This window comes from Triplophysa rosa, linkage group LG1 (assembly GCF_024868665.1).
Source record: "Triplophysa rosa linkage group LG1, Trosa_1v2, whole genome shotgun sequence".
Classification (NCBI taxonomy): domain Eukaryota; kingdom Metazoa; phylum Chordata; class Actinopteri; order Cypriniformes; family Nemacheilidae; genus Triplophysa; species Triplophysa rosa.
In genome coordinates this window covers 23,707,105-23,724,371 of record NC_079890.1, presented here as the reverse complement: position 1 = coordinate 23,724,371, position 17,267 = coordinate 23,707,105, and the positions used below count along the sequence as shown (strand labels likewise).

General features: G+C 41.1%; 1 protein-coding gene across 4 annotated transcripts in view; it reads right to left on the bottom strand.

Moving 5' to 3' along the window:
* Nucleotides 1-17,267, bottom strand: part of rbm33a (RNA binding motif protein 33a) — a 50,378-nt gene that overhangs the window by 7,901 nt on the left and 25,210 nt on the right. The window contains exons 9-16 of one of the 4 annotated variants that reach the window (XM_057329916.1): nucleotides 16,951-17,266; nucleotides 15,173-15,234; nucleotides 11,128-11,248; nucleotides 10,498-10,826; nucleotides 9,177-9,440; nucleotides 8,657-8,953; nucleotides 7,708-8,277; nucleotides 4,544-4,705 (exon numbers count right to left, since the gene is read on the bottom strand). In XM_057329916.1, the coding sequence (XP_057185899.1) occupies nucleotides 4,544-4,705; nucleotides 7,708-8,277; nucleotides 8,657-8,953; nucleotides 9,177-9,440; nucleotides 10,498-10,826; nucleotides 11,128-11,248; nucleotides 15,173-15,234; nucleotides 16,951-17,266 (2,121 nt within the window). Of the gene's footprint in view, nucleotides 1-4,543; nucleotides 4,709-7,707; nucleotides 8,278-8,656; nucleotides 8,954-9,176; nucleotides 9,441-10,497; nucleotides 10,827-11,127; nucleotides 11,249-15,172; nucleotides 15,235-16,950; nucleotide 17,267 lie in introns of all 4 variants that reach the window. The other 3 variants (XM_057329907.1, XM_057329898.1, XM_057329923.1) reach the window with 3 other exon arrangements.

Here is a 17,267-nt window from a genome sequence, read left to right as displayed (position 1 = left end):
ATACACTCGCAGCTTCCCTGGCACTCCTGTACATTTGGAACACCAAGACTGTACTCCATCTGCAGCAGTTCAAAAACCGGCATGTTATACAGTAACCCAAACGTTTAATATTTATATCTTCAGAGGCAATGGCATGGCAAGACATTACGTGAACTATGGTTCAAACGTATCAAACCGTGGGTGAGGAACCACACAGTTCATTTTTCACCAAAAGCGTTTCACCCTCAGCAATCAATGAGGGACCAATGAATTCCAAACTGTAACAAACTTTTTTAACACTTGACCTTGATTATTTAAACCTTTTATTTATTCCTTGTATTTTTTGTTCAATGCATATTTACTAGCAACAGGCCAGCAATAACACTGATAGACAGGGCTTCATAGACAGACCTTCTTTAGACCATTATGAATGAATTTAAGACCTGTATCACAACATAAAAACTGCACACCCAACATTCCCAGATCAATTTCTCATGATGACAGCGGAACTTGCTGTATTTTAATACAACTGAATGCCCAATAAAGCTGTTGTTGTTTATATTCATTTATATATTTAATGTTTCTGTTGTCAGACATAAAATGACATTTAATTTTTTTTTAAACAAATGTTTATGTTCATGTGTCTAGTCGTAGGCAACCTTTGCAACCAAAAGAGCCATTTTGGACCGTCAAATAAAATTTGTCTGGAGCAGCAAAATATATGTAGGCCTAACCTTTAAATTACTGTAACACAGGTTATGCATGTAAGGTAGTAGTTACCCAGTTGGACCACTAGGTGGCAATATAGTGCGATTTTTTATTGTACTTGGATGATAAGCAATTTATACATTTTTGCCCCTGGCAAGAAGTGGGAGTGTTGCAATAGCAGAGTAGTGTCGCGATGTTGCACGCGCTACTTAAGTTCGGCTTCAGATTTTTTCTGTGAACTTTGGTTTTGGCGGCGTTTGATGAACAGCCACAAGAGACCTTCTACTCTCCGCATACCGACATCGTGCATAAACATTACGAGAAGCGCGCTAGCCAGACAGGATTTAAACTATGCGGGCTAAAGACTAGGGATGGGCGATACCACAATTTTTTTATTCGATACAATACCGATACTTTTTCTTGAAATGTTACCGATACCGATGCTTTTTTAAAATAAAAATCTAATTACAATTAAAAAAACAAATTACATACTTGTACTGGCTACTAATAACAAATTTATTAAAAAAGCAATTTAAACAAATAAATAAAATGTTTAAACAACCTTCTTACAAAAATATTGATTAAATAACATAAATCTTAATAAAATGAACAAAAAATGTGCATATTTTCACTGTCTTCTTATTTTTAAACAGGCCATTTTTCTTAGGCTTTAACATTCTTTTAGTACTATTACATACAGTATTTAAAAATATATATATATTGATTAACTAGCAAAAATCTTAATATACAATTAACAAAATTACAAACAACATAAACTGTGCATACTTTCACTTGTGTTTCACTTCAATTGCTGATTAAGAATTCCTAATCTTTAAATTGTAGATTGGAGTTTAAGAAAAGCAACATGTCAACATCTCTGTTTGATGCGGAAGTGTGCAATGCATGCGTGTTGTGTATGTGTACGTGCCTGAATATCACGTGACCACGTCGCCCGCGCTGCGCATCCGGAGACCGATCCGTGTGTGACGTCAAACTGCCGCGAGAGCTACTTTCATAACATAGCGTCACTGATCGGCATGCGCAGAGCTAACATTTAGTTATGCTGAAACTATTAATGTAATTAACAAGATAATCGATACTTTTCAGAAAATATCGATACCTAAATAGCAGCTTTTGAATATCGACGTGCACATCCCTACTAAAGACCTAAAAGTTTGGTTTAAAGACGAAAAGCGTACGAAGCAGAACGTTTTCTCACCATCCCATTTCACACGCATACAGTGTTCAGCGCTGTCTCACATCTGTCAGAGCAGAAATAAAGCCGCTGCTCTCTGTATGTTTTCGCTGTCATCTCCGGTCGCGCGCTCATACAGTATCATGTACATTGCATGGACTTATTTCGAATATTCGATGAAATGCTTTTTCAGATATTTCTCGAAGAAATTAGGTCAGTAGTGGTCAAAAGTGGACAAAATAGACGGATTACAGCAGCAGGTGTAAATGGGTGTCTCTTTCGTCCACTTGTGATCCATCGACCAAAACGCATCTTATTACCAGGCATAAACAGGGCCTTACAGTATAAAGACTGCAGGGAGCCACATCAGGGTGGCAGAAGAGCCACGGGTTGCCGACCCCTGGTCTAGTCAGTAACAATGACATGTGCTTGTAAATGATGTTTTGTACTCACTCACAAGTAAGCTGCGGTTTGGTCATGAATGTGCTGCTTCTGCCGCTCACTGAACAGAGAAGACGCCAAGAGAGACATTTTTCCACTCACTGAAAGTTAAGGTTTATCCAAAAAGACGCTATTCGCTTTTCTGAAGGAAAAAACTCTGTAAACACAGCACCACTACACGCCGTTGTGTATGCGTGCACGCGACGTGGTGTGGTCTGTGACATATGTCTCCGTCTGACCGTGCGCGCATTTTCCAAAACGGACCAGGCTTTGTAAGAAAGCCAATGAATGGGAAACACACGCCCCTTCGCGATCATGTTCAGGCCAGGAGTAGTAGCCTACGATCATGCTCTAATGAAGGGAAATGACAAGACGGGGAGTGACAAATTGCCCTTATTGTAATCCGTCAAAATGACTGACGGTCTTCAGATTTTTACGTCACTGGTAAAAAAAATCTGTCAATGACGGAGAATTTTCGGTTAACGCGACCTCTGCATTAGAGGTAGCGTTACACGGCCGTAGGAAAATTAAGACCTGTTTAAAATGATTTAAGACATAGAACACAATACTTCAGTGAAGGCCTAACATTTTGATTTTGGAATTTTAGACTTTTTAAGACCCCGCGGAAACCCTGGATAGAGATGCACCATGTTTGAAAGGAAGGAACCTGTCCTCCAATCATCTCAACACTTTTAACGGATTAGACCTGTGAAGTGGCCAGAGGGAAGAGACTTCTGAAAAAGGCCATCATTAAGTCACGCCTGGAGTTTGCTAGAAGCCCGGTGAATTAAAATGTTGTGGGGTCTGTTGAGACTGAACCTGAGCTTCTTAGCCTTGAAAAAAACAATGCTCTATGCTAAGTGAAAACCAAAGACAGAACAACACTCAGGTAACAGCAAGACCTCTCATATATTAAGGCACTTCTAATCTTTAAACTACTCTGGACAAATCTGTATTGCGATACATTTTAAATTGTGAGAAACACCTTAAAAATACTGATAACAGATTAAAATTGTTTCAAAGACATCTCATGCATCTTCAAGGAACAGTTCACCCAAAACCGAAAATTTTGTCACCCTCAAGTTGTTCTAAATCGGTATAAATTTCTTTGTTCTGTTGAACACAAAAGAAAATATATTGACTACCATTTTCATTTTTCCTACTATGGTAGACAATGGTGGCCAAGAACTGTTTGGTTACAAGCATTCTTCCAAATATCTATCTCGGTGTTCATCGGAACAAAGAAATTTATACAGATTCGGAAGAACTCAAGGGTGAGTAAATGATGACAGAATTTTTATTTTTGGGTGAACTGTCCCTTTAAGGGCCGGAATGGGTCTGGAGCCACCCGAATACAGGAGCTATATGCAAAAATCCCTTTCGTATTCCCAGAGCTAGACATTCTCTTGTGACTGCTACGCAATTTACTTTTGCTCCCAGCAAGACGGCGGGCGCAATGTCAGCGAGTGATTTACAAGGGCATGGGTGTATCAGTAAACAGCAGGAAATGTTAGTGTGCGAGTTTAGAATATCTGACTTGACATGAGAGCTTTGGCAGAAGTGGCAATACAAACTGACTGAAGGAGCCGGTGAGCGGCTGTGCAGGAAGGCATTCTGCTGTGACTGACTGACACGTGTTAGCGCCGCATTTGTCCCGTGAGAACGGACTACTGTACAGAGACGGCAGCGCGTGGATAAGGCCAAGGGATCTTCATCTCTCCTGCTTCAGCCTGTCAATATCATCGCACCTGGCACTCTGTTCCATATCATTACTGCTCCCGCTCTCTTCCAAAACAGCTACTGGTCCCCTGGGAGAAGCAGTGACATAGCTGAGCTGTAGAAGGGAACCAAATCTGCCGTCTTTACTAGTGCTGATGCGTGAGGGAGAGAAGCGCTTGGAACAGCTTTTTATGATGGGCGAAACAGAGAAAACAGAGTGAAAATGTGGACTGCATATTCTGTCCAGTCCTACATAAATCTATGGGAAATGTCATGGACATGAAAGTGTGGGGCAGTTATAAAAAGATAGTAATTCAGCACTACCCCAAAATCATGTCATCAGAACAAACACAATAGCTTAATTTATCAAAATAACCTTACAAACGTTTGGACAAATGGCCAAGCATTCCTATCCGTGCTTTCTGTCAGCTGTGTAAAAATGGCATTGTGCACCTGTTTAATTAAGGGGTTTAGAAGAGTAATCCAGATTCAATGTCATACCCGGTTTGTTTGGTTTGCCATGCCGCGACCGGCATGTTGTTGATTTTGTACACCGGCAGTTGCCATGGTAACTTTCCTGATGGGACCCAGTCTCTGTTGGGGGGCAAGCCGTCCGATTGGCTGCTGCTGAGGTAGGGGACCGGTAGTGGGACCAGCAGCTGCCTGCTGAATACAGAACAGACACATCTTATGACCCACACACACACAAAAAAAATCACACTAGACGCATATAAAGAAGTGAGGCTTGCTGGTTAACATCAAATCCAGACTGCTTTTATCAAAACTAATTACTTGTATCCAGCTTTTAGAATTGAGCTAATTTATACAAATGAATGATTTGTTAAAACTGGCACAGAATAAATTAATATGTAAACAGAAACAAAGAAACAAATCCACTTCAGCTTTCAATGCCGTGAACAAAGAATACTACATATTTTTCTACTTATTAGGAAAATGGTCAGAATTTCCATTGTTCACCTGTTACAGAAAAGCAAACATCATAAGAATCTCTTTACGAAAGTGGATCTGCTCTAAAATCATCCTCAGTTTTGGTAATAAACTTATGTCATGAACTGAATTGGTATTGTATTGGTACCGGACTGAAGTACTGCTAATATTCTTGGCCCTGTATGATAGATAGGCTAAAATTCAGTATAACCAAAGAGGCGTTGTGTAAACATTTAAAGTGACAGTCCACCCAAAAAAACATTTATTCACCGTCATGTTACACACCTTTACATGACTCTTTCTGCTGTAGAACATAAAAGAAGATATTTAGAGAAACGTCTCGGTGGTTTTGTGTTCATACAATGGAAGTCAATGGGGCCCATATTGTTTGGATACCAACGTTCCTCAAAATATCTTCTTTTGTGTTCTGCAGAAGAAAGTCATCCAGGTTTGGAATGACATGAAGGTGAATAAATGATGAATGCATTGTTATTATTATCCCCTTAATACTTCAACACTACAAACGGAAACAAATGCATCTTTGAATTTCTGTTAAGCACATATTAAAGGGATAGTTCACCCAAAATTTTGAATTCTGTCATCCTTTACTCACCCTCTTGTCATTTCAAACCTGTACTTTCTTACTTCTGCACAACACAAAAGCAGATATTTTAAAGAAAGCAAGTAACCGAACAACGTTGGCACCCAATGTAGGGACACAAAACCAATGCAAGTAAATGGGGGTTAACAACATTTTTCAAAATATCTTCTTTTGAGTTCTGCAGAAGAAAGAAAGTCATACAGATTTGAAATGATGACAGAATTTTCATTTTTTGTTGAACTATCAAAACATCCATTACATCTCAAAACAGATTCCTTCATCCCATGACAAAGACATAATTGCCAACCTCACATTGCAACACCTCCTTTTCAGCCCATCTGTGTTTTTCTAAAGCATGTCCAGCATCTCTCGCCAGCCTGTCTCTGTCTAAAGGGTTAATTGATTAATCTTACTCAATACAAAGATTACACCTATCAGATGCTCCGCTGCAATACACCGGGGCGGGGTGATGACACTTGACAAGGACCTCTCCCCCAACCCACCCTGTCACCTCCATCCCCCATGCTGCCTTTGTAAGGCGCAGGCTTTGTGTTCTTCCCGATGAAAATTTAATTTGCTCTTATCTGTGCTGCTAAGCTCGCGAAAAACACAAATCCGCCCCAACTGCCATCTCGCTTTCTTCCGGACTCTCGCAGATATTATTACTCTGATATCACCAAAGACGAAGAAGATTAATTGTAGACCCCGGACTGACACCTATTCTAACACACTTCAATGATGAGCTGATGGATGGATAAAGCGGGAGGCGAAGGGGAGAGATGGATGAAGAGAGAGCGAGCAAAACAGAGCGTGAGCACAAGTTAGAAGGGAGAACAAGAAAGAGAGATAACATTGTCAGGCAGCTGAGGTTGACAGCAGGAGAAGAGAAGCACCTAGAGGATCGGCTTTTCTCGCTCATCCACCCCTCCCCCTTCTTCCTCTTTGTCAGTTAGAGCCGTGGCACTTCAGATAGCTGTGTGTAGCTTTCTATTAACTAAGTTGACACACAGTTATCTTCATCCACAGCGATCCTGCACTCAAAGGAGATATTTAGCTTCGCTTCGGGCAGCAGAGGGAAAAGGATGTTTTCTCTTCATTCGACGTAGCAAATCATCTCTTAAACCCCATAAATCATCCTTGGGCCCTCCTTTTCTCGCTCGACGTGCACAAAATTCCCTGTCAGATTTGTTAATAATCACCTCAAATTTAAGTCTTTGTTAACGTTAAATGATTTCTGAAACCCTTACTGCCAATCTCTACATATCTAGCTTGACTTAAAGACCCAAACCTTTAGAAAGCAGAGATCTGTTGTCACTCAATGTAAAGACACAAAGGCCAAGCGACTCACTTTAATGGTGACAGGATGGTGCCATTTATGATCTTAAAAGATAAAGCGCTCAGTCAATTAAGCGTGGTGTCATAAATCACAGCAAAGAGACGGCTGTAGATATTGATTCTTTCAAAATGCTAAATTTGCTTCGCACTAGCTTTGGTTTTAAACTATTAAAACTTTAGGTTTGACTTTTAGAATAATTGGATAGGATCACTGTCTTTGTGTTGAGTTCTTTGATTTATTCTGTTAAAAGTTACGATGACAACTACTTCAACTACCAAAGGACAAAGACAAGAGAGAAATCAAACAACAAGTGACATGTGAACTTTAAAAGAATACATCAACTGTCTTAAAGGGACAGTTCACCCAAAAATTCTGTCATTTACTCACCCTCGAGTTGTTCCAAATTTGTATAAATTACTTTGTTCTGATGAATAGAGAAAGATATTTGGAAGAATGCTTGTACCCAAACAGTTCTTGGCCATCATTGAGTAAGAAAAAATACAATGGTGGTCAAAAGTGCCCCAGAACCGTTTGCTTACCTATATTTTTCTAAATATCTTCTTTTGAGTTCAACAGAACAAAGACATTGATAAAGCAATTTTTCCTACTATGGTAGTCAATGGTGACCGAGAACTGTTTGGTTATAAGCATTCTTCCAAATATCTTTCTCTGTGTTCATCAGAACAAAGAAATTTGGAACAACTTGAGGGTGAGTAAATGATGACAGATTTTTTGTTTTTGGGTGAACTGTTTCTTTAAGCATGTAACATGTTCACTCACCTCTCCCAGTAGCTTAATCACTCGCACCTTCTGTGGAACCTGCGGTGATTCCGCGCTGTTTGCTCGCTGCATCACTGTCCTCTTTCCTCCGGGTTGAGGTTGAGGCATGCCGTGCCCCTCTACAGGGCTACTCGGAACAGCATTCTGTCTCTGAACAGTCTGTGGATTCACGGGCCTTTTCTGCTGTGCTTGCTGGTTGAAATCAGGACCAGTGACCTGTTGCTTCTGTTGCCCAGCCTGCCCCTGGGGTTTAGCGTTCTGCAGAGAGGCCTTCACGTTCAAACGTGGGGCACTGGGAGCTGAGGAAAGGTTCTGAGTTGTGCCATTAGAGACCAGTGAGGGGACCGGTTGGGCACCGGAGGGTTGGGGTATAGGGGTCTGGGTGGGATGTTGTGTTTGAGGGGTCTGATTTGGGTTCTGCCCGCTGATTCTTTCCATTAGTTCCTGTTTGCGTTTCCCAGCCTGCATCTGCCTGCGCTGCTCTTTACGCCTGAGGATCTCTTCTCGCAGACGCTTCTGTTCTTCGATCTTTAGCCGGTACTGACGGGTCTCCTCATCTTCATTTGGATCCTAATCGAACAAGCAAACAGTTTTTAAGGTGAGGGGAAAAATGCTCAGTTCATTATCAAGAGCTTTAAACAACAATTGAGATTAACTGCTAAATGTAGAAGCACCAGCATGACAGTCAGGATAAGGATAAAGCTAAGTCACAACAATTAAATAATTGTGCTACACAAAATAAGAAATAATAATAATAAGAAGAAGAACATCTCCGTATACAGTGTGTACACGCTATTACAACTGAATTTTTCTTTATGGGGATACATGTTCGTCTCATAAATTACAATTGCACGTGTAATAACAGAATGGAACATGGACGGAAAACCGCACTGAATGTTAATCTCTCTCACATGATGGGTGTGTGAACAATCTTGCTGCGCAGTATTACCTCTGGAGTGGTGCTCGACTGTGCGGCTCGATGCTCTTTCTTTATCTCAGGTGCATTGGGCTGCTGCTGTTGCTGCTGTACTCTGATAACGGCTTGTCCTTGCGCCACAGGTCTTCCCCTTCCTGCGAGTCCACCACGAGCCTGCCCCGGTCTAACACTCTGTGTTGCCTTGGTAACTGGCTTTGCTTGGCCACTAGGTGCTGACGGGTTCATATTGCTGTTACCAGTGGCGATGGGCAGCTCACGAAGGTTGCTGTTGCGCTGAGGAGGGATCTGCTGCAGGGGTGAAGATAGTGTCTGAGGAAAAAGAAAAGATCAGGATTACCTGATGGAAGACTGTTGACTGCTCTTTTTACTTTGTTTTTACTTACTATGCATAAGTTGGATATCAAAAACATGCACACAAAGAAAGTGCCAAAAGTAACAAATAAAATATCAACTGATCAGTGAGACACCAAGTGGCGTAAAGTACCAAATTTAATTCAGCACATTCCTTTGTATGCATGTTTAAAATGCTCACCGTTCTGGGTCTAGGATGGTTGTTTCGTTGCTGGTTTCCCTGTTGGTGGGGCTGCATCTGTCTATGGTTTGGCTGTCTGTCAGGGTGGCGGTAATGGGACTGGGAGAGAGGCACGATGGGATGTTGGTCCCGTGACTGGTGTTGGTGGTGCTGTTGGTGCAGAGGCTGAGGCAGTCCCTGTGGGAGAAAGTCCGGTCTGTGTTGCTGGTGCAAGGACTGGTGAGATAGCGGAGGATCATGGTGCAGAGGCTGCTGCAACAGACCCTGAAAACCATAAAAAAAACAAAAGCATCCTTTAAATACAGAAATGATTACACATATATTACAGAGAATAATGCAGAAATTAAGGTCATCTGTAATAAAATGGTTGTAATGGGGTATGGGATTACCCTGGATATTAGCTCTGTTTAGATAACTAGAGCTCAACTGGGTCTTTCAAACACAATTTTGTTATTTGTTACAATTACCAACATTTTTGGGCATCTTCACACCTAACACCAGCATACTTGGCAAGCTCAGAAAATAACACAAATCTCTGTTTGATGACATCAAAAAACGTATCAAAAACACCCAGACAACCTACAACAACTAACCCAGTGACCTTAAATAACTGACAAACGGTACTACTACTAACACAAGAGGGCAGTCTTGTCTGTTTTTAGATTGAAGAAATGAAGGGTTCTCATTTATCAGCATTATAACACATCATTGCAAACTAGCATCTATGCCCTCATGTGTGGATTATATATTTTACATTATATAGTATTCCTGCAGCTCAACTGGTGCTAGTAGCTTTGTGTTAGCAGTGCAAGCAGAAAGTGTAAGCCACATGCATAAATATAAATGCAAACGTATGTTTTACAATAACAGGTTTCAAACAGAGCTCAACCACCTTTAGCATTGCTCTATACACTGAGCAACTGACACTTCCGGACTACAATTTTATCACATCATAGTAAAAAATACGAAACTGTACAAAATGTGTAAATAACAAATAACGCTCAAGACCCAAATCACTAAAAAATATATTTTGCGAAAGTTTCATGCTGCGGATCAAAATAGAATAGAACTTTATTGTCATTGTTTAGGGAACAATGAAATACAGTTTAGCAGCTCTTAACGATTGTAAAGTTACAGAAATAAAATATATACAGTTGAATGTCAGAACAGACAAAAACATTCAAAGTAAACACGAAAAACACAAAATAACAGCTAAAGCTAGAAGAGCGCTGGGCCGCTGCGTCTGGACGCACCGCCATCTGGAATGCAATGTCAATCACAGCAGCAAGGCCAAGCAAGGATTTTGGGCAAACCAACTTACTCTCTGGCGTACCTGCATACCAAATGGCATGTGCTGGGGGCTAAAAGGGGGTCCTGGCTGCTGGGGTGAGAAGGACTGTCTGTGACCAACAAAGCCACGGGGACCAGGAGGTGGGGCCAAACCAGGCCGAGGGGGATCTCTCTGGAAAAGACCGCCTCCCTGAAGACCCTGGCTCTGCCCAACACCTAGAGGACCAAAACCCGGACCCCCAAGCCCCCCTTGCGGAGGGAAAGGCGGAGGGCCTTGCCCCGGCAACGGAAGAATACTGGTATTCATGAGGGGGACAGGGCCTGGTTGGTCAAATATGTGCTGGCCAGGAAAACGTGGTTCTAGAAGAGAACAAAAGGAGGAAAAGTGATGATGTGAAGCTAGAATCGCACACTATCACATCTGAAAGCATTGTTGATGTTGCAGTGTGCAGTTGCTAGCAAACTTACAAAGAGAAGAGAGATCAACAGATCTTTTAACTTTTGTTACTACAAGCAATTGTTAAGAAGACTGAAGGTCGAAACAGACGTTCCACAAAGTCAAACCAGGTATTCAGTCTAGGCAGGTATTCAAGTTTTTTAAACCAGTGACTGCCTTTATGGCAAAACCGGGATCTAAGCTTCCGAAATAAGTTGACATTACCACTAGCGAAAAAGTGCTCTCGATCCTGGTGAGGTGGCGGTGGTCCTCTCCATGGCTCCTGGAGGGGCAGGGGCCGAGGTGGGCCAAAGTTTCCTTGAAGGTGCTGTGGAAAATCAGGAGCCTAAAGCAGAACAGAGCACAGATATGAAACACAAAACCGCACTGGGTCTCCCCGATGACTTCGCCAGAGGCAGAACATCATAATTGTTGACACACGAGTTAAGCCGCAATAGCAAACGCTTCTTGTCTAAACTTTGAAACGTTACTCTTCATATTAAGATCATAAACATCAGCTAACACCACTGAGAAATCTTTTAGTCAGAAAGGAAAGAATTTGCATACGCCCTTGAATATCAATCTTTATCCATTCTCAGTGCTTACCTAACTCACTGCTCATAAAACTCAAAATCCCTCCTCTACCTTTCCAAAAGAAAGCTAGATAATGATCCTAACTAATCCCGCAGCTGAATACCAATCCTCCTTTTTAAAAATAAACTTTGAATGAAGGCTAATTTCTTAAGAGCAAAGAGGCCACACTCCAGCAAATTGTGATGCTTAGCACCTCTTTACTTATTATAAATGACTTAAGATGCAATCAAACTTTTAATCCACGTTTTCAGCTCTGATCTTCAGTCAGCCAATGAGTGTCGCCAAGGCCAGCCAAGTTGCTTAACAGAAAGTCAATCAGCAGCTTAGCTAAGCAACGGACAGGAGGGAGCGAGAGAGAATCGCATTGTTAATGTGGACTTCATTGCTCTATTCAAAAGGTCAGCTCCTGTAACACAAAGGGAGCTTAAGTACATTCACAATACCTTTGCGAGTTTGCATTCGTTTGATAAAAGGAGCAGGTCCTTTCAGGGGGCTAATCTTTCGTAAATACCCATGGATTTGTTTAATATGTAACCATTTATGATCTGCCTGGAAGATAGAAAGGGAGAGGGAAAGACAAATGCCACAGACAGCTACCATTTTGAAGACAAGCCTTATGTGACTTGAAATACACTTGCCGACTTGTTCATTTCTGCTGTTGACTCGAGTATGTCACCAACGCTCCAAAATTCAAGTTAATACGTGCAAGCAACACGTACAGCCGGGGGGAAATTAAGAGACCATTTCAAAGACCACTTTCAGTTTTTCTGAAATTACATTTATAGGTATTTGTTTAGGTAAAATTATTTTGGCTTGATTCTTTGAACTATTAACAAAAATTTCTCCCAAATTTGCATTTATTTGCAGAAAAAGGTGAAAATAACAAAAGATGCTCTGTATTTATCAGACCTCAAATACTGCAAAAGAAGAAAGCTCATGCTCACTTTTAAGCAATACAACAATATTTGTACATGTATTTATGAAAAGTAAAAAATAATTTTTTATGCGATAACCTCAATTTTTATCACAGTTTTCATGCGTCTTTTCATGCTGTCAGTCTTTCACATTGCTGTTGGATGACTTTGTCATTCCTGACACTGGACTGGAATGACTACTAGGGCTGGGCGATGTGTTTAAAAAAAGTTATCGATTATCGACTTAAAATCATCGCGATATCCGATAATATCCCGCCATGTGTCAAAGAAATACGCACGCAGGCACGCGTGCACACACACACAGGCGCGCCACGCGCACAAACCAGTGACTTCTTTCATCAGGTAAAGCGTGTAGATAAACCATAAAGCTTTTATGCAGTAGAAAAATGTTGCAGGTGTCCTGAAATTTCATCCTACCTGTCAGAATATCCTACCAGGCATGCGCACATCAATGTTATGTCATTTTTTTTAGCTATAAAATCATTTTACCTGTTTATTTTATACTGCTACGGGAATAGGATAGTGTATTTTCGTTGTTAAATCAATCTACATATTATTTAATAACTATAGTATAATTTGATTGGGTGTTGCGCAGTAAATTAATCCTACATGTTTCTTTTATGCTGGTAGGATAATCTGACGGGTATTTACGCTGTAAATTTATTTTATGTTTATATTTTAAAATGGTAGGACTATCTGACAGGGTATTTTGCATTGTAAAATCATTCTACCTGTTTATTTTGTCGATGTGGTTTAGATTATATTAAGTTTTGCCCTGCGGTAGGAAAATCTGACAGGGTAGGACAATACGAACACCGGTGTTGTGCCGAATTTTGACTCCCCGCCAGATTACGACTCCCCTCATTGATTTTGATGGGGGATTAGCTAATCCTAACCCCTCCCCCACATCTAATCCTAACACCTAATGTTAGTGGGGAATGGGGAGTCATAATTCGGCAGGAGTCATTTTTCGGCACAACACCGGTACAGCCCCGCGAGCGTGAGGTTTTGCTTTGCCGACGCAGCTCGTCTTTCTCTTGGTCTATCTGTGCAGCGACCGGCAGAAAACATTCAACTGACCGAACAAAACAGCGTTTCCAAAATTCTGTCACTGTTACTGACTGCCTGGGCATATGAACACATTAATGTTATGTTATGTTAATGCATGATAATGTTATAACGCGTATTTTTCCATTACTATCAATTATCGTCTGGTATCTGTCTGTTGTAATCAACATTTTCGATTTGCGAGACATCGGCGATATACGATAACATCGCCCAGCCCTAATGACTACAATACATCTAGAAATGCTAAAGAATGGTCTCTTAATTATTTCCGCGGCTATATATAGCCAATTTGATATTGTCTCAGTACAATATTTCACACTTCAAAACAATATATTACATATTGTAGAGCTATAGGGATTTTTCTTGTCTGTTTAATCCTATCATCTGAGATGCCAATTTCTTTTGCGTCAACATAGCATGTTATGTTTTTATTTAGTGCTTTTATGGATTTCTCTCTAAGAAGTTCTCTTTTACACTTATCCCTTCTTACCTTTCTTTACATGATGAAAGTTTTAAGTGAACCTTGAATGAACCTCATCAATTCTATAAATTGTTGAATCGTGTGATCAGTGTGTATCGTTGGACCACTACAACTCTATCTCATCAACAAGCAATTTCTGGTGTATATAAAAGCAGATAAGCAAATCATTTGTTATTCTTAAATCAAAACGACAACACTTACAAACCAACCTGACAAATGCAGTCAGGCTATGGGCTTAAACACACAAATACAAGAGTTGATGATTCTTTCCCGTATCAAACATAAATATGTAGCACGGAGATTAATATTCAAAAACTCTGCAGTAGTAAATATTCATAGAGGAATTGTGGATTAGCCTATTGTAAGATGAGATGTGATCATATGCTAATGTATGATAATCATGTGCCCAGAGGGCTAATGGACGCTGGTCTCTCCAAAAAGCCATTGGCATTTTAAATGGTGTCCTGTCTGTACCAGACTGGCTATGGGAGACAGACAGCTGGAAATGTGTCATGAATGTGTGTGGAAAATCTTTCCTATTCAGCAAGATTAAGGCCGGTCAAGCATTCCAAGTCACAGCGTGCGGGTCAAACACAACTGTAGGCAACTCAGTAGAGTGGTGGTTGACATACAACAGACATAAACTTAATATGACATCATAAAACTATCTGCACTGCAACTCCATAAAAAAAGAGAAATATCGGCCATTCCAGAAAAGTTTAAGCAAACCATTTCTTAAAACTATCCACGTGCCAGTTTGAAATTGCTATGCAGTCCCTTGCAAGCCAAAAGTTTGAAAAACGCATAAGTATCATATCAGCGCAGACGACAAAAACACAGTCGAGATTGTGTCCTCCTCAGAAGTAATCACTTTAGCCACAGAACTGGCAGCAGCCTGATGGTTCCTCTACATCCTCACAAGCACTCCTCTTTTCCATGCAGCGAAGGGCTTGTATATCGGCTCAGTGTTTTCACGGTCTCCATTTCAATTTCAATCGCCAAGTTCTCCCCACATACGAGGACGTTTCTCGAGATATACTTTCCACACAGCAAGACAAATGCCGCTTTTGGTGGGTGCGAGCCAGTCAAATCGATTACACTAAACTCGGGACAAACCATGATGTCTCGACTGTGACACACTGTAGTTTTATGCACAGCGAAATGACTCAATTCGAAACGTGAGGTTACTTACCGGGAGTCTCTGTAGAGTGATGTTAGGCCTTGGCTGGTTCTGCACGGGAGGCATTGAGGGAACTAAGATCAAATGGAAATAGAAAAAGGGTGAGTTAGGCGGACAGCAAAAGGGATGCAGAATGAGAGTCTCTTCTTGCCACGTGTCTAAATCATAGTTGGTCACAGCAGGTCACAGAGAGAGGGCTGTTCTGCTGATTAAACTGTGCACCTCTCTCTTGAGCAGACTGGCCCACCTAATGAGATAAACTGACAGTCAAAAGAAAGTCATTTCGCTGTGAATCATTTCACCTACAGAGATGTGTGCATTTCAGAAAGCCGCTTTAGTGCTGATGTGCTGCCTACAGAATGAAGGCCATACCAAGGAAAAACTCTCGAAGGACCCAAGCGAAAATGTACGAGTACTAGTAAGCATCTGCCTAAAGTGAAACAGCTAAACAGACAGAGAATAGGCATACATTTACGCCTTAAAGGGATAGTTCACCCAAAAATTTTAATTCTGTCATCATTTACTCACCTTTGAGTTGTTCCAAATCTGTATACATGTCTTTGTTCTGATGAACAACACAAAGAAAGATATTCTGAAGAGTGCTTGTAACCAAACAGTTCTTGGTCACCACTGACTACCATAGTGTGAAAAATTACTTCATAATCTTTTTGTTCTGTTGAACACAAAAGAAGATATTTTGAAGAATGTAGGACAGCATGCAGTTCTGGGACACTTTTGACTATCCGTGTAATTTTTCCTACTATGGTAGCCAATGGGTCCAAGAACTGTTTGGTTACAAGCATTTGTCCAAATATCTTTCTCAGTGTTCAATAGGGTTGAGTATCGTACAAAATGTTCTGGTTCTGATTCCAGTTCCATTTTTGCCCAACGATTCCCGGTTCAGATTCCGGTTCTATTTAAATTAAATATTATTGTCTTTCAACTATTTCACCTAAATTGAATGTAGGTGTTGCTGATTGTAAGGTAGTAAGTAATGTTGAGTAATGCTTAACCATCAATCACATGTGCTGTAAGGTTCATGTTGTTACACTATCAATAACATCCAAATAGTGTGATGAGGGCTAATTGCTCATTTCCCAAAATTAGTGAAATATTAAACAAAATAAATAAAATGTTGTTTTTAAATGTTAACTGTCATACATGGTAGATACAGGTTGATCAGTATGTAAATGACAATATGAAAGAAGTATAATGTTAGTGGCGACAGGAGCTGAGCGCTGCCAGTATGTGTACACTCAAACAAAACAACGTGCAGTTTTCAAGGACGCACATACAGGAAAACGTTGTGTTCGGCAAGATGAGGAGCGACGCGTCTGTGGACTGCGTGTACAGTCAACGATTTGTTCGGCAAAGATGCTGCGCGACGAGTCTGTGGGATGGAAACTGATGTATGTGGCAGTACAAGGTGCGGTGCGTCTGTGTAGTGCGTGTACAGTCATTGAAAATGATATTTCCAGTGAATAAAGAAGCGGCGCTGCATTTCTGTTTGGTTTATGACATTCTTTATGGGAAACGTTAGCGCAAAGCTGCTCACAGCGCTTGGCCACGCGTCACACCAGAACCGTTTTTTGAACCGAAACGTATAAATTGCTCTCGGTTCCGGTTTTTTAAAAAAAAGGTTCTCACCCCTAGTGCTCCACCAAACAAAAAAATGTATACAGGTTTGGAACAACTAGAGAGTGAGTAATTCAAGGCAGAATTATAATTTTTGGGTGAACTGTCCCTTTAAAAGTACGTTCAAAGATTTTCATTTGTTTCTAGGGCTGTACCTTGCACAGGTGAGGAGGATGGTCCTCTGAAGTGAGGGTTGATGTGAATGTTCTTGGGTTGGTGCTGTTGATGTTGCTGGCTGGGGTGCGTGTGTCGTGGCGGCGAGCTCATCATGCGCCCGTGCGTGTTGTGTTGTGCTCTGGAAGGTCCTGAGGAACGTTGGGTCAGGTGTGGCATCAATAGCGGCAGTGGTTGCGGAGGAATCGGGGTGCATGGACCTGGGAAAAGGCCAGGACCACCAGCACCTCTGGGGCTGGATAGACGAGATTGATGATGGTGATGATGATGGAGTTGAGCCGTCATTCTGAGCTGCTGC